This window comes from Sorex fumeus, unplaced genomic scaffold (genome assembly GCF_029834395.1).
Source record: "Sorex fumeus unplaced genomic scaffold, SorFum_2.1 ptg000045l, whole genome shotgun sequence".
Taxonomy (NCBI): Eukaryota; Metazoa; Chordata; class Mammalia; order Eulipotyphla; family Soricidae; genus Sorex; species Sorex fumeus.
This window is the reverse complement of record NW_026606102.1, coordinates 4,751,743-4,769,947: the sequence shown is the minus strand read 5'-3', so window position 1 is coordinate 4,769,947 and position 18,205 is coordinate 4,751,743. Positions and strand designations below refer to the sequence as shown.

The 18,205-nt window shown below is 50.7% G+C and overlaps 1 protein-coding gene across 4 annotated transcripts in view; it reads right to left on the bottom strand.

Moving 5' to 3' along the window:
- Positions 1–17,640, bottom strand: part of DOCK7 (dedicator of cytokinesis 7) — a 198,088-nt gene extending 180,448 nt beyond the window's left edge. For all 4 annotated transcript variants that reach the window (XM_056122429.1, XM_056122430.1, XM_056122431.1 and 1 more), the window contains exon 1: positions 17,486–17,640. In XM_056122429.1, coding sequence (XP_055978404.1) covers positions 17,486–17,523 — 38 coding nt within the window. In that variant the 5' untranslated portion in view covers positions 17,524–17,640. The remainder of the gene's footprint in view (positions 1–17,485) is intronic.
- Positions 17,641–18,205: the final 565 nt, after the last annotated feature.

The window sequence follows — 18,205 nt, the reverse complement described above, 5'->3', positions numbered from 1 at the left end:
TTGAGTTACACAGAGCTTCATGTGCAGGTGCATGCCAGGACCACGCTTTGGCCCACAACAGTGAGAACAAGTATATATTAAAATAGAGACATTCAGGGGGCGGAGCGATAGTACAGAGGGCAGGGCGTTTGCCTTGAACGCAGCCGACCCAGGTTCAATCCCCAGCATCCCATATGGTTCCCCCAGCACTGCCAGGTGCAATTCCTGAATTCCTGAGTGCAGAGCCAGGAGTAACCCTTGTGCATCGCCGGGTATGACCCAAAAAGCAAAATAAAATTAAATTAAAAATACAGACATTCAGAAACTGAGTGTTAAAAGTGGGTAAAGGGATATTCCTGATAACCTTTCGGTATCTGTACTGCAAACTACAATGCCCAAAAGGGAGAGAGAGGTAGGGAAGTCTCCTGCTCGCCCTCAGGAGACTCGCGGCCGCAAATTCTGGTGAACTGTCCAGAGCCACAGCCAGTACCTGGGACTTGTGATGGTGGCCCCTGACCAAGGCCCAGGGCTGCCTGGGCACAGACTCTCACCCATGGCCCTCACACAGCATAAGATCTACAGGAGAAACGGATGCATTCTCCTGCCTGACAGATGGAAGTGAAGACTCCAGAACTCCAACCAAATGCATGCTTCCCAGACTCCCTGAGGAAAACTTTAGAGCCACCAAATTGTTGAGACAAAACAAAACAGGACTGAGAAATACAATTCACCCTGGCTGCAAAGACCCTTGATCCACATGAATCGAACTCAACATTATACAGGAAAAGAGTCAGACATTGTGACCACGTGAGGTTTACCCAAGGGATGCCACGATGGCTCCGCAACATACCTGGCTGTGCTCAGGGCCCACTCCTGGCTCTGTGCTCGGGGATTTCTCCTGGTGGGCTTGGGGGACCCTATGGGATGCTGGGGACCACAACTGGGTTGGCAGCAAGCAAGGCAAGTGCCCTACTCGCTGTACTATCGCTCCAGCCCCTACCTTTCTGAATGACTGTTTTTATGTTTGGGAGGGTAAAAGCCAAATAGTGGCATCTCTGGGTCACATGGAAGTGCTTTTCTTCCACTTTTGAGAAATCTCCATACTGCGTTCCCTAAGTGTTGAACCAAACATACCCACCAGCAGTGCATGAGGGCTCTGAAAGAAAGAAATCTTAGAGACAGCAAATACAAATTGAAAAGACAGCAAAGAGCAAACTTCTGCAAAGTCTCTAACCATGAAAAGACAAGAACATTCACTTCAGTTTAGGACAGCCCTAGGTCTTCTAATTAAACCTGGTGATTATTCAAAAAAATTATTCAAAATATATATACATATATATTGTTTTTTTTTTTTAAGGACTGGAGGTTAAGATGCTTGCCCTGCATTCCAGTAACTTGGGTTTGAGTCCCATAAAACCACACGTGGTCTTGGGGCTGGAGTGATAGCACAGTGGGTAGGACGTTTGCCTTGCACACGTCTGACCCGGGTTCGATTCCCAGCATCCCATTTGGTCCCCTGAGCACTTCCTGGGGTAATTCCTGAGTGCAGAGCCAGGAGTAACCCCTGTGCATCTCCGGGTGTGACTCCAAAAGCAAAAAAAAAAACACACATGGTCCCCTGAGCACCATTGGGGTCACTCCTGAGCACAGGCCTACAAACAGCTGAAGTAACATTTGGTATGGCTCAAACTCAAACATCATATACACCCATATACATATATGAGTGTCCACTATTGTGTTTAGTAAAATACTTGACATCTCTTGACCCATTAGTAATGAGACTATGAAAAAATCATTTAGCAAGAGAAAAGGACATAAACAATTAGTATATGTCTAATCCTCTCAGTGCTACTACTCAACTCAGCTTACCCACCCTAAGTACTAACTAGCTCAGTGTTTCTGGGGCCAAGCCAGGAGCAATCTCAGTTATAAATTCATTATTTCACCAAAACCACCATGCCACTACTTGTTAAGATACGCCATTATTCAGGGCCAGAGCAACAGGACCATCAGGCACTTGTGGTGCACGAGGCCAAACCTGTCCTATCCCCAGCACCACATACGGTCCCCTGAGTACCACCAGAAATAATCCCTGAGCACAGAGCTAGGAGTAAGCCCTGAGCACAGCCAGGTGTGACTCTCCCCCCACCAACAATACCAAGACATGGTGTCATTCCACATACAGTTAACAAAGAAAAACCTTGTCAATTACCCATTATGTCATCAATGAATCTAAAGACAGAGACAGACATTGGTTTTAGACATCATAATGCACAGGTTAAATGAAGTATGGTTACTTAAAACAATCTTTCGTTTATTAAAGGAAACATACAAGAATCTCCAGGTGAAGTCAGAGTGATAGTACGGGGGGTAGGGCACTTCCCTTGCACGCAGTCAACCCCGGTTTAATCCCCTGTACCCACCAGAAGTACCAAATCACGGCATATCTTAACAAGTATCTTAACAGCAGTGATCCCTGAGCACAGAGCCATCAGCACTGCTAGATGTGGCCCACAAACCCAAAACCAAAATCTCCACATTATAAACATTTTACCCCTACATGACATGGTTCCGCAAAAAAATCAGCAATAATTTGAACATTCAAAAAATTTCCAAACTGAGCTAACAATAAAAACTCTTTCCACTCTGGAGAAGACCATATTCTCTCTTGAACCTGTATCTCTCTTTTTCTTCCCTCACATATTTCTCAATTTCTTAAAAAAAAAAAAAAACAACGATTTTGCATCACTAAAATAGCACTGTCGTAGCTCTGTCCTCCCATTGTTCATCGATTTGTTCAAGCAGGCACCAGTAATGTCTCCATTGTGAGGCTTGTTGTTACTGTTTTTGGTATATCGAATACATCACAGGGTGCTTGCCAGGCTCTGCCATGCAGGCGGGATACTCTCGGGAGCTTGCCCGGCTCTGAGACGGATGGAGGAATCAAACCCGGGTTGGCCACGTGCAAGGCAAACACCCTACCCGCTGTGCTATCACTCCAGCCCTATAGAGGTAGTACAGGGGTTAAAATATTTGCCTAGCAAACGGCTGAACCCAATTTGATACCTGGCACTGCATATGGTACTCCAAGTTCCACCAGAAGCGATCCCCGCGTAACACTGAGTGTGGCTCCACCCTCCCCCCAAAAACAAAATATGCATAGAAAAAAACTGAAAGGAATTAGAACAAAAAATTTTATCATCAGCTATGTAAGGATAATGGGAAGGGGAGATGATTATTCCCTTCTTCCTCTAATGGAAATGTTCCATAGTGTGTTCTTTTCGATTTATAGTGAAAAACTGATATGAAAACTCTTTTGGGTGGGGTGAAGTTACACCCAGAGTAGCTTAGAGGACCCTGTGGTGCTGGGGACTGAACTACAGATGCCTGCATGCAAAGCATGTGTTCTAGACCTCTGAGTTCCATCTCTGGCCCTTCGTGTGAGAGTAACTGTGTAAGAAAAAAAGAGTAAAATTTGACAGATAAGCTATAGATTTGAAACTGTTGGAATTTTGTCAGACACGTCTTGCTGTCATAACTATTCTATACCACATAAATGAGCATGTGAAAATGAATAAAACAACAATAAAATACCAGGCAAGAGGTAGCCTCTTCCAGAGGATTCCATGGAACGGTAATGAGGAACTTTTCCCAAATAAAGCAACAATTTCTTAACAATATAATGGTGCAAAATGTGTCCCCTGACAATAGAGAAAGTTCTTACTATCAGTAAAAATTCTTCATCACAGATTACTTTTCCAGTTGTAATAATCCAGTCCAAATGATCATAGACACAGTAAGGTAACAAGGAAGTCTTTTCACTTCGAATAAACTATTAACATTAAGTGCAGAGTAGGGAGAGCAAAAGGTCAGAAATTTTACTCACTTCCTCTTCTAAATTATAAGAAACCTCCATTCACCCCCTCCCCCAAAGAAATGTGACCCAATATTTGACCCCTTCCCTCCCATCCCTGCTGTCTCCATTTCTGCAAGCCCCCTCACTGTGTCACCATGCACAGGGTTTTCCAAGGAGAAACCACTAACGTCACTCGTTATGTGACACTAAGAATGACCAGCATCTGGGGAAAGGGCGTCTTATCGCCCTGCTAATCTGTTCCCCCTTTCAGACGCCCGGTGCAACAGTGATTTCCAGATCGACCAGTGGATAAGAAAGACAGTATGGACTCGTCTCGTCTCTGGTCGTTCTTCATGGAACCAGAAGGAAAGCAGGAGAACAGCTAAGTAGAGTTTAGAATAAAATTTAAAAATTCAGTTGTGGGCTGGAGACAGCTCAAAGGGCTGGACCATGTGCCTGGCTTCTGGCACGCACAGGGCTCTGGCTTAAAAGGACAGCACGGTACAGCCTCCTGAGAACTTCTGATACAGCCCCGGTGACCCCCAGTCAGAAAAAAAAATTGTATTGAGCTATTCCTAGAAAGTCAGAGACACAGAGAAAAATAGGTGCGATGCAATACTGTCCAACAAGACAAAACGAGCTCTTCGAACTGACGCTGTTCATATGTAAGCGTGAAGTCAGGAAAGAACAGAGGATGAGGGACTAGATCGTGGAATATCAGGCCAGAATGACAGCACAACGGATAGAGCGTTTGCCTTGCACGCATGCGACCTGGGTTCGATCCCCGGCATCCCACATGGTCCCCTGGGCACCGCCAAGAGTAATTCCTGAGTGCAGAGCCGGGACTCAATCCCTGAGCATTGCCAGATGTGACCCCAAAAAAGCACAAAAAGAAAAGAAATAGATCGTGGACAATCTCAGGGAAAGGAATGTAAGAGAAACAGGGCCCTCAGAAAAGCCAGTTTAAGAAAAAAAATCTCCAGGAGAAGCAGAATAAGAAACATCACCAATTCACCAGTGCCGACCATCCAAAGCCAGAACTGGCTACTGAGGCCTGACTGAACCCAGAGCTCTACCGTCATGTACAGCTGATAGAAGAGATAAAGAGAAGCAAGATAAAGAAAACAAAGACAAGCAGTGTTGCATCACCTACTAGATGTTTGTGCCAAAAATGTTTCACCTGAATGGAACAGCACGCATACACCGAGCTCCCGGGTTACAGGAAGTACTGAGGAGGAAGCACAGCAAGCTAATACTTCGAGAGCAATTCCGCCTCTGGAGGGCTGGGGCCCCCAACTGATTCGAGCCATGGGGAAACAAAGGCAGTGAGGACTAAAAGGAGAAAGTCTATTCTAAGGGGGCAGAAGATAAACAGACAGAACTAAGTGCAATAAAATGTTCTTAACCAGGCCTTAGTTTGAATAAACCAGCCAAAAATGACACTTCTGCGGATTATGAGAAATTCAAACATGGACAAGGTATTACCTAATCAAGAACTACGGAGTTTTGTTTTGTTTTTAAATATATGTGGAAACAGCTTTGTACAAATGAAGAAGAAATACAGGCAGCAGGTGTGGGGGTGAGTTCGGGAATCAAATTCGTGGCCTCAGCACCGCTAAGTTCTATCTCCGGCCCTATGGACCGTCTATTGGTTTTTAATTTGATGTATTATTGTTAATGGAGACAGAGAGCCACAACTGTTGATACAATTCGACAGCTGAGACTGATTAGATAACAAAGCCACCAATATTAAAATCAGTTTAAAAATCAATTTTTTTCATGAGGAAACGGCTGCATCTCACCCTGGGGTCACTAAGTCCGTGTCCAAGGACCTAGGAAGCTGTCTGTTGCTAATTGAGTCTCCTGTGCCTTTTTTTTCTTTTTTTTAGGTCACACCCAGCAATGCTCAGGGGTCACTCCTGGCTCTGCACTCAGGAATTACTCCTGGCAGTGCTGGGGGGACCATATGGGATGCCGGGGATCGAACCCAGGTCGGTCGCGTGCAAGGCAAACGCCCTACCCGCTGTGCTATCGCTCCAGCCCCTCCTGTGCTGTTTTTGTTTGAGGAGCTGAGTTGGCATCTATGTTACTTTCCCATCTAATTTGGTGGGTTCCTACTAGAATTTCAGTATTTGAGGAATTTGGAGGTATCACGTGACTGTGGCTGTGGCTATGGTTGTGGCCACACAATCCACAGACGTCACACAATCCAGAGACATCAGGACCTATGGTCTGGGCCAATGATTTGACATGGGGGCAGCTACTGGAGGCAGGTATGTCTGCCGGGGCTTCCAGAAGTGGGGGGGGGGCCTGAAATTTTTCAAATTCGGTGTCTCTGCAGAGACAATCAGTGATGCAGTGCAGCTGAGCCGTTGGTCTGGCTGTAGCTGAGGGGTGGGGTGAGGCTGTGGGGCCTTTGGCAGGATGAGCACCAAGTCCACCAAATCCACCTGCCTCCTGAGGGCGCCCCAGAGGTTTTAGCCGGGGCTGGGGGTGAGGGGATGAGGAACGGTGTGTCTGAATTTCAGACACTTGGCCCGCGTCTCCTGAGACAGTCAGCCGTGAATCCGCAGAACAGGGCGCCAGCTATGGGAGGAGGGTCATGGCCTTTCTATTTTAAGGATGCAACAACATCCAAACTTTAGATTGGGGTGGGGAGTGTCCTGCCCATGGGCCATCTACGGCCCACAAAACCACGCATCTGGCCCTGGTCCACGACGGGACAAAAACGGTGCTTCTGGTCCCTTGCCATAGCCTCGGTGCCCGTGTCGTATGACCCAAGAATAATGTTATAAATAATGTTATAAATATAGGGCAATGGCGGAAAAAGGCTCCCCAGCCCTGCTTTGGATAAAAACTCTTACTTATTATGACTCTTGGTTGGTAAAGGTAGTTCACTAAAAATGGAATACAGAGGGGACAAATGCCCGTCACGAGATTTCACCATGCCCTCCACAAGGCCCTCCTGGATTATTTCTGTGAACTCGGGTTCACGCCTGGGTGCTCTCAATGCACCGAGTTTATCCATATACATCCAAAAGAAGGGGGTTTCCGGGAGGCTAATTCGACCGCAGACGGCCAGAAATAAGCCAGATCTGTCCTTGCTGGCAGGGAGTTTGGTTTCGAGAGCAAAAATGCCCAATGTCTGTAAATGTTCCCTTCGGTAAAAGCACATCAATCGCACGGCGGATTTTTCTGGAATTAATGGGAACACAACTCTCAAAGATAAAACAGTACGTGGCAGTGGGGCAGGGAGAGAGCAGAGGGAGTAGGGGGTACACGGACCCCAATTCGATTCTCAGCCCTGCACACACACACACACACACACACACACACACACACACACACACACACCAGCACCTCCAGCCTTGCTAGGGCCTAAGCAACAGGGCATCCTCTGCCCCTCTCGCTGCAGCTCCTGGCCAGAGTAGCCGAGAATCTCTGGAAGTGAGCCTCGAGCTCCCTGAGCACTGTTCGGGAGCCCCTCCACTCCAGTGCTGAAAAAAAGAGTACTGTGGGACAAAAAGATGTGGCCAACGGCAGAACATGAAGAATTTGCCTTCTCTGGCCCAGCAAATTCTCAGTCTTCAGCAGCTACTTGACCGCCTCCCTAAGGAATGAGGGAAGGCGAGAAACCTCCCTCCTGAGGGAAACACGCTTCCCCAACCCCGCCTGTGTACAGATGCCGTAAAGCAAAGACACCACAGTGAGGCACCTCTGATGAATGTGACATGTGAGACACATCGGGCAAAGCCAGTCCAACTTCAAGCAGCGACACTTTCTTTTTTTTTTTCTTCCACTTTTTGGGTCACACCCGAAAATACACAGGAGTTACTCCTGGCTCTGCCAATGATTCCTCTGACTCAGGAATCATTCCTGGCGGTGCTTGGGGAAACCATATGGGAGGCTGGAAATTGAACCCGGGTCAGATGCGTGCAAGGCAAAGGCCCTACCCATTGTGCTATTGCTCCAGTCCTCGACAATCTCAAAGCTGGGAGGCAGCTCAAATAGCACAACCCACAGCACAACCTACCATACCTGTGCGGGGCATGAATTGGATCCCCAACACCATAGGCTGGGGTCCCTGCAGGCCCGCGGGACCCCAAGCACCACGAAGACCAAATTTCTTAAAAATGTTCTTGGCCAGAGCACAGTATTGCAGGTAGGCATGTGCTTTGCATGGGATCAACCCAGGTCTGATCCCTGGCATCCCAAATGGAGCCCCGATCCCTGCCAGGAGCAATCCCTGAGTGCAGAGCCAGGAGTAAGTCCTGAGTATCACTGATCATTTGATCACTTGACTTCCCATTGATCATCGATTTGCTCGAGCGGGCGCCAGTAACGTCTTCATTTGTCCCTGTCACGTGCTAGTGTAGCCCAATGGCTTCTGTTCGCTCTAGGAACACATGTCCACCTGCTGACATACCAAATTCCACAGTATGGATATGTCGTTCCCAATGTTCTCCCTTCCGAAATCCAACATGCCATTTCGTCAGTAAAGAAATGAACAGCACCCGGCCCAGACAAGGTCAGACCTGAACACCTGAAGAACCTGCCGTCAGTACTCATCAATATACTGGCTCAGCTCTTCACACGCTACCTGTCTGAATGCAAGGTTCCGTCCCAGTGAAAAACCAGCAGGACTGTACTACTGTAAAAGAAGGGAGTATCACTGATGTGACCCAAAAACAAGAACAAAAACATGAAACAATACAAAAAGCCAATTTTTTTAAAATTTTTGAAATATCTTTCAGAGGGACCAGTGCAACAGTACAGCAAGTAGGACATTTGCCTTGCACACAGCTGACCTGGGTTCAATCTCCAGCATCCTAATGATCCCCCCGAGCCTGCCAGGAGTGACCCCTGAGCACAGAGCCAGGAGTAAGTCCCAAGCACTGCCAGGTGTGGCCCAAGAACAAAAAAAAAAAAATTTTTTTTTTTTTCAGAAAAATAAACATTCATCATGATCAAGTGGGATTCATCCAAAGAATGCAAGAACAGTTTGACACACATAAAGCAATTAATAGAAACCACATCAACAAAAAGACAAATAAATACACATAAACATATCAACAGATACTTAAAATGTGTCATCAACAAGATCCAACATCTCATTTATGATGAACAAAAGACAAAATAAATTAGAGAAGAAAAATACCTCGCTATGAAAAGGGCATAAAAGAGAAACCCCCCAGTTAACATCAGACTCATTGATGAAAAACTGGAAATGTTTCCTTTTAGGTCTGGAACAAGTCAAAGGGCTGTGTGTGTGTGTGTGTGTGTGTGTGTGTGTGTGTGTGTGCGCGCGCGCTTATATATATATATTTTTATATTTTGTTGTTGTTGTTGTTGTTGTTGCTGTTTTTTTGGGTCACACCCTGTGGTGCACAGGTCACTCCTGGCCATGCTCAGGGGCCCACAGGGGACAGGGGTTCCTTGCACTGAACTGCTGCCTGCTGGGAAACCACGCTCCTTGGCCATATCAGCCAGTCCCTGGGGTCGTCCCCTTTACAAGTGCCAAGAGTGGCCCCTGGATCTCCTGAGCATCATGGGGGAACCAGTACGCAGACCTGGGTGGTGGTCACCTCAGAAGGAGAGGCAGGAGGGTCGAGGTGGAGGGCGCTGCTCACACACAGTGCCGTAACGTGCAGCTGGGAACTCCCTATGCCAGCCGGGGATGAAGGGCTGTGAGCAGGGGCTGCCGGCTGGGTATGGCCAGGCCACTCTGTGAAGTCCAGGGGAGGCCAGGGGGTCAGACCTCTCATCGGAAAGAAGGAAAGAAGGATGATGACAGGAGGATGGCAGGGGAGCCGCTGAGGAAGATTTGGGCCCCAGGCCCCTGACCAGAGAGCCCTGTCTGTTCAGCAAAGGGGACGGACCCCAGGGTCTAGCTGATAAGGCCAAGAAGCGCCATTTCCCAGCGTCCCCTGGCAAACCAGGAACACTTCGCCAGGATGCAGAGGCAGCCTGAGAACTGCCAGGACAAGAGCTACTCTCTGTGTGTGTGTGTGTGTGTGTGTGTGTGTGTGTGTGTGTGTGTGTAAGGGGGAAGGGGCAGGCAGCAAGGCCGGGTCCTCCACACACTCAGCACGTGCTGGTTTTCCATGCATTTCTGTAGTTTACCAGTTACTTTTCCACCTTAGGGTTACCTTTATGGCAACCTATACTGAGGTCAAATAATTTAGTGAATCATTATTTTTTTGGTTGGGGGGGATTGGGGCGACAACCTACTATGCTCAGGGGGACAGAAGTGCCGCTGGGGATTAAACCCAAATCAGCAGCATCTAAGGTAAATGCCCTAAACACTAAACTATCTCTCTGACCCTAAAACGACTCATTTTTTTTAAAAGAGTATATGGGATGGCGTGTTGGGGCGGGGGGGAGGAAGGAGATGAATGAGGACTTTGCATGCCGGAGCTCCAGGTTTGTTCCCCATGCTGCCAGGAGTAATCCCGAAGTGCCCCAAGTAGGGCTTACTCCCGCCTTTGTGCTCAGGGGAACCTGACAATGCTCGTGGAACCATATGGGGTGCTGGGGACTGAACACGGGTTGGCCACACGCAAGGCAAACACCTTCCCCCCTGCACTACTTCTCAAGGCCTATAAAATGAATTCATAACTTCATTTATGAATTACTTCAAGGTAATACGGCAGTTCTTAAACAAGACCCTAAAAATACTATTTTTAAAAAGACTTGATAAATTGCTATGAAACTGAAAAAAAAAAAAACGGGGCCGGGGAAACAGTGCAAGGAGCTGGAATGCACACCTGGCATTTCCGTATTCAATCCCTGGTACTGTGTACCCCTGTGGAGCACCAGCAGGTGTAACCCTGAAGCCACCACCCAACCCCCAACTAAACACATCAGTGGTAAGTGGTACTCTGTAGGGTGTGAAGTGACAGGGATTAAACACAGACACGCCCCAGACCCTTGGTCACCAGTGAGCCCACCACCACTACCCCTTGTCGCCAGCCCAAACTTTGAACCTTCCAACCCAGCTGGCTTGGATTTAACTGCTTCTTCTTTTTGCCACTGGGCATAAAACACGGGATATTCTTTTTTTTTCACACCCAGCGATGCACAGGGGTCACTCTTGGCTTTGCACTCAGGAATCACTCCTGGCGGTGCTCAGGGGACCATATGGGATGCTGGGACTCAAACCCAGGTAGGCTGCGTGCAAGGCAAACGTCCTACCGCTGTGCTATCCCTCCAGCCCTGACACAGGATATTCTTGAACAAAAGACTATTGAGCTACAGAGCCTGGCTCTTGGAAGCGGGCTGCGTGGAGACTTCACTTGAGATGCAACTGAACCAGAAGAGGGAGAAAGACTCACCAGCTCTGGCCCTAATGGGGTCCTGCAGAAGGGGGCGGATGAAAGATGCCCTGGCGTGTGTTCATTCAGATACATCTGAGCAGCGCCAGCAGGACATCACACACAAGACTGTTAAGTCCTAACACTGGACTTAAAGAGATTCTTAAGAAATTGTTTAAAGACAGTTGTTTGTCAGAATTCTCACTTTGAGATTTTTTTCATTTTTTTGCTTGTTTTTGTTTGGGGGTCACACCCGGCAATACTCAGGAGCTACTCCTAGTGGCTGTGCACTCAGGAATCCGTACTGGTGGTGTCCAGAGGACCATATGAGACGCGGGGATCAAGCCCAGGTCGGCCACATGCAGACGCCTACCCTGCTGTACTATCACTCTGGCCCCCAAACCTTACTTCGCTTTGGTTTTGGTCTGGTTTGGTTTGGAGGCGAATCTGCTCAGGGGTTACTCCTGGCTGTGAGCGCAGGAATTACTCCCAGCAGTGCTGGAGGGGTGGGTCGTATGGGATGCCACGGATCAGACCCCAGGTCGGTCACATGCAAGGAGGGCACCTCCCCGCTGCATGATCGCTCCTTTAATGAGATCTTGACCTCCAGAGCTGCCCGGTGACAAAGACCTAGACCCAGCACCAGCAGAGAATTCTGGAATCCTTCAAGAACGAATCTGGGCAAGGGGAGCAGGGGCAGCAGGGGAGGTTAAAAAAAACAAACAGCTCATGAACTCAGGGTTAAAAAAAAAAAAGGAGGAAAAAAAAAAGTCTCAGGCACCTAACCGTCACATGTTCCAACACTCAAGTCCACACAGGTCAGCAGAGCCACCCGGCTGAGGCCCGGTGAGAAGAACGAGCGGGAAGTCGTCACGACTTCCCACATACATGTGAGAAACGCGATGGGGGCAAAGAAAGGAATGATTAGTTGGCAGCTGGAAATGCTAGAAGTCTCAAAGCGTCTTTGTTTGTGGTGACAAAGGCACAGTCTTGCGGCTTCAGGGAAACACGCGTGAGAAGGAGTGGAGTGAGGAGCTCGGGGTAACCGCTCAAGGTTCTGAGGGAGGAAGCCAAGGGTGGGGTCCACTGGACAGGAGCATGGATAAGCGCGACATCAAGGGTAACTGATGCTGGGACAAAAGGACACCGAGGGACAGAGGGGCAGGGGGTGCAGCCGTGGGTTGGGTGCCCTGCCTGTGCCCAACCTGGGTTCAACTTCTGGCACAACCTGGTCCCTCAGCACCACCAGGTGAGGTCCTCGGCCCCCCGCCCCCAGAGCTGCCACAGTGACTGGGAGACCCCAACCCCTCAGAGCTGAGCCACGTCACCTCCTCAGGCGCCTCGTCACCTGAACTGCCAGCCCAGCTGGCCAAGAACCACTCACTCGTGGGGCCCTCGGCCCATCTGAGCCCCGCTTGAGAGTAATCCCCTCCCCCCCAATAAATCAACTGAAAAAAAATGAAGAATTCATGCTCATTGGTCTCAAACGTTTTCGTGAAAGATGAAGTAAGGAAGAAAAGAAGGTAAAAAAGAGTAAGTAAAAAAAAGAAGTTAAGTCAGCATCATTTCAAAATGTTAAGGTATTAATGAATAAAAAGATTAATAAAAGATTCACTGGACCATTAGGGAAGGGGAAGGAGATAGGGAAGGAACTGTCGGATGGGCAAACGACAGATGACAGAGGTGTATCAACAGCCCCGACAGTGTGGCATCCTGAGGAAAGGATCCGTCCCCTCAGGAGTGAGATAAATTGTGCAGAGTGGGTTCAGCAGAGAGACTGGGAACGAAAGGCCGGGCCTATTGGTCAGCGTTGAGAAGAGATTAGAACTCACTGAAGCCGCGGGGCCAGGGAGGTGTCACAAGAGGCTGGGGCACACAGGAGCCCCAGGTGGGCCCCTCAGCACCACACACACTCCCGAGCACTGCCAGATGGAGCCCCAAGTAGCTTTTTTTTTAAAAAAAAAAAAAAAGAAAAAAAAACTATCTTGAGTTCTAAATAAGCCTCTGTCCAGGATAACCCCCTCAAGCAAGAGCATCCTGACGAACGAAGATCTGTGGAAGCTTCCCATGAGGTCCTGAGGCAGCAGAACAACACTCACAAATACAGAGGACAGGCGAAGAGGGCAAGGGCCACTCGCAGAGCTGCACCCTGAGGAAAGCGGGACCACCACAGCCGGTGCTGTGGTAAAGGATCTAAGCGCGGGCCAGGAAGAAGAGACCTCCAGTGAGCAGGGTGAGGGTATGAGACCCCATGTGGCCACTACCCTCTTGCACCCACCGCCTCCCCTGAATTATGGGAAGAACAGTAACACAGGAATAACAGGAGCAGCACCTAATATCTTATTTAATGCCTATTTTATTTCAGGTGTGATTCTCAGTGTTTTACATGTACTCATTTAATCCTGCCATTCGGCCTATGGGGTTTTTTTGGGGGGTGGGGGGAGTCAGAGCCTGCAGGGGTGGGGGGTGGGGGAGTCGATTCCTGGCTCTGTACTCAGGAGTGACCCCTGGCGCTGCTCTGTGAACCACATGCGGAGCTGGGATTCGAACAAGGATAAAGCTGCCATGGCCACATGCATGGCAAGTCCTCCATTATCTCTCCAGCCCCGAACTCTATGGGTGTGTATGCCCTGTTTTACTGATTTTAAAAAAAAAAATGACAGAAAGTTTGGATCAACGGCACAGAACTGCTGATATTTCGCTGGGTGCAGAATTTCAGCCTGAACTGAAATTCTCAACTCAGACGTTGATTTTACTACGTTCTTCTGCTTTTCTGAATTATGAAGATGAGGGCGTAGTTTAAAAATAGTAAGCAAATGTTCATTATTACTGCTGAATGCCAAATGACAAGACAAAATAAATCCAAACAAAACCCGCGCTCATTCATCTACAACCGACATTCATACTTTACCTAAGGTGAACTATCATTCATAAACCACCGGCTAGGTAGGGGATGAGGTGAAGGGCAGGAACAGCACAGCCCCCACTCCAGATGTTGGGGGGGGAGGGCCAAACAAGCAACACTTGAAATGGGCAAAATCCAGGACTTAAGATAATCTGTCCAATCAGGGGCACAGAACAAAGGACTTCAAGAAATCCTCAAATCGCAGCCTCAAGAACCAACAGCACCAAACACAAAGGCCCAGGAAGCAGCTGAACCAGAAAAAGATACCAGCAGAATCCTTCTGAAGTTTTCTGATCAGAAAGCTTTCACGAAAGAACAGCCAAGGTTTCAAAGACAGGATGGGCCTTTTCACAGAACAGCAGCAAATTTCAATTATGCACATTATAGGGGGGAAAAAAAGCGTAGCCTCGAAGAAAAGGCCTCACTATAAATACTCTAATAATAAAAGGTAAAGGCCCTCCCGTTGATCGTCGATTTGCTCGAGCGGGCCCAGTAACGTCTCCATTGGAGACTTTGTTGTTACTGTGTCTGGCATATCGAATACTCTCGGTAGCTTGCCGGGCTCTCCGAGAGGGGCGGAGGAATCGAACTCGGGTCGGCCATGTTATTGATCACTCTAATAATAATAATTCAAAAAAAAAAACAGTGGGTACTAGACGCGCATGTACAAAGCACTAACCTACATTGACCAGTTTTTGCCCGACTTACTCCTCACCACCTGGTAAGACAAGTTCTATTATTATCCCCATTTTATAGAGGGGGGAGGAAAGGGGCGGGGTGGGGAGGGGGGAAGGCCACATAACCTGCTACGTCTAGACAAGGACCACAGTGTTGGCGTGTTCCATCAAGGTGGTGGTCTTGGAGTCTGCATGGCACTTCCTCTAAGCAGCAGCAGAAACAAGAACACAGACGTTTTATTCAGCCAGATCTGGCAATGAGGAAGAAAGGGCCTGTCCTTCTCCATTCACTGACGTGCATCTCCTCCAGCAGTTCTGCCCTGGGTCCGCTCATACCCCCCTGGACCTTCTCATCAGGCCTTAAGGACAACCTAAGGACTGCAGTGACTCCCCAATCGAGAGCCGCCGCCCCCTTGAGCCTGCACTAAGAACCTGGCAAATATTTCCCCAAGGGTCCCTCAAAATCCACATACCCAAATCGAATCTGCATCCCCACCTCAGCTCAAACCCCTTCTCCCTCCTCGCCTCCCTTAGAATGTGCCGGTCATCCACCTCCTTGCCCATCCCAGAAAACCAACTGTCCACCCCTCCCGGATTTCTCAGCCGCCTCATCTTCCCTATCCAGGTGCACCTCCTAAGCACCCTCCAATCAGTTCTCATCTCTTCATCCATGGCCTCAATTTCATGACTGCACAGCACTCTCGGAATCTGAGAATCTGAATTCTGTGTTATTTAGCATGACTGTGTGTGTGTGTGTGTGTGTGTGTGTGTGTGTGTGTGTGTATGTTTGCTTTATGGGTCACACCTGGCGATGCACAGGGGTTATTCCTGGCTCATGCACTCAGGAATTACTCCCGGCGGTGCTTTGGATGGGATGCCGGGGATTGAACCCGGGTCGGCCGCGTGCAAGGCAAACGTCCTACCGCTCCAAGCCCCAGCACAACTGTTTCTCTCCTTGCTTTCAGTCCTGAACCACTGCAGGATTAACTTTGTGGAGAACACACATTGCCTGGACTTCACAGCTAACCCAGATCTTGCCCTCCCTAGGATACACTAATTATTCAGAGTTCAACAATGGAGAGTACAGACGAGCAGCCAGGCTAAAAAGCACTTTACATCACTCCATTTCATGTTCACAATCCCACCTGCCGGTTACTCTTGCTACAACCCACTTTGCAGGTGAGAATATCCAAACTTGAGAGCTTCTATCATTTGGCCAAGGCACCACGCTGGAAAATAACCGGTGGGAGCTGAACCCAAGTCATTTTTGACTCCAGAGCCTCTGTTCGAAGGAGAGAGTCTTAGGAGAGAATGAAATGGGGAGTTTCCAAGCTCCACGGGGGTGGGCGAGGGTGGGGATTAAACAGCACACAACAGCTAAAGGGAAAACAGGCCAAACTAGAGTCCCAGTGTGGAAGTTCAGGCGGTGAAGAAAGGAACCCTTTGCGTAGGTCCGAAAACCTTTCAGAAAATCGGAGCAAACCAAAACGGTCCAGAGCCACAGAAAAACAACTGTCCGACAAGGGAAAGCGGCAGGGCTGAGCGGAATGTTTCTTTTCTTGGGACCAGCCTTGTGTCCTGGAGATGGGTGCGCTTCACAAAGCAATTCTGCCACTGTGGAATCCTAAAGGCCTGGTTCTATTTTCAGCAGCTGGGTCGGGGTGGAGAAAGGTGGGAACCAACTTCACTGAGCCCTCGGTGAGGGAAGGGCCGGACCCTCACCCCCACCACACACATACAACCCTGGACCGCCCCCCACCACCACCACAAACACACACACACACACACACACACACACACACACACACCCCTGGACACTCCACCACACACACACACATACATGCACACACACCGCTGTACCTCACCACCTATACACACACACACACACATACCCATCCTTTACTGGGACCCCCACCACCACATACACACATACATGCACACACACCCCTAGACACCCCCCTCGCCATACACACACGTACACACACCCCTGGATGCCACCACCACACACTCACACACACTGCTCGTCTATCCTTTATTAGGAACCCACACTCACAAACACACACTCCCTGGACCTCCACCCCCACCCCCAACCCCCCACACAAACACACACACCTCCCCCCTTGCCAGGAACCCCACACCCACCACATACACATACACACCCCCATGCCCCGGGATCCTTTCTTTGCCGGGATCCCCCAGCCCACCACACACACACACACACACACACACACACACACACACACACACACACTCACTCCTCCCTTGGATCCTTTGCCGGGGGGGCCCCCCCAGTCCCCCCCCCCCCCACACACACACACACAGAGGCAGGCAGGCAGGCACGCAGGCACACACACCACTCCCCCTGGATCCTTTCTTTGCCGGGATGCCCCAGGCCACCAGACCCACACGCGCGCGCGCGCGCACACACACACATACACACATCTGCACACACGCGCGCACGCACGCCCCCACCCACCCGGGACCCTCGGCTCGCGCCCACCCAGGCTCGCCAAACGTGCCCCGGGGCCCGGCCGCGCCCGGGGCCCGCGGGGGTCGTCGGGGGGTGGGGGGCGGCCCCGAGCCCAGGCGGGGCTCCCGGGCCGAACTTTTCATTGTGCGGCGGGCGCGGGCCGGGCGGGCCGGGCGGGCGGGCGGGGGCGGGGGCGCGCGCCGCGCCTCGGTCGGGGGCGGGGGCGGGCGCGGGCGGGCGCGGCGGGCGGGGGCGCACCGGGGCGCGGGGGCGGCGCGGCCGTACCTGCTGATCTTCTGCGCGAAGGCGCGGCGCTCGGCCATGGCTGCGGGCGGCGGCTCCGTCCCTCGCGGCCTCGCCAGGCCCCCGCCCGCCCGCCCGGGAGGCTGCGCCGGGCTCGCGGCCGGAGCCGGGGACGAGCCCTGCCGTAATGCTCCGGAGAGGCGCGCAGCCGGAAAGCGCGGCCCCTCCCCGCGCGCAGCCCCGCGGGAGGCGGGAGGCCGCGCCCGGCCCGCGCACGCGGCCGCCCCCGGGACGCTCGCGGAGGGGGCGGGGGAGCGGCGGGGGGCGACGCCGCGCCGGGCTCGGGGGCTGCCACGGCCCAGGCCTCGGCGGCCGGAAAGGCACGCACGCGGCGGCCCCGAAAAGGCCGGGGAGGAAACGGAAGGGGGGCTCCCGCCCAGGGGGGCCGTGCCCGGCTGCCCCCACCCCCTCCCCGGACGGCCGGGCGCGTGCGGGGCCTCCCGCAGAGATCCTCACCCGTCGCCTCCACCGTGCTGGGGGCCGGGGGCTTCCCTGGCAGCGAAGATGGGTTTCGCTTAGAGCGTTTTGGGGTTTTTGTGTGTGTGTGTGTGTGTGGTTGTTGTTGTTCCTAAGGAGGTAACAATAGAAAGTTAATTGGAGGTTAATTGGAGGCCCCGAACGAGGCAGGCGCGGGGTGTAAGTTTTTCCCACGCACGATTCTTCAGCAATGCCCACACCAGCTTTTTGAAGATGACTGTGGTC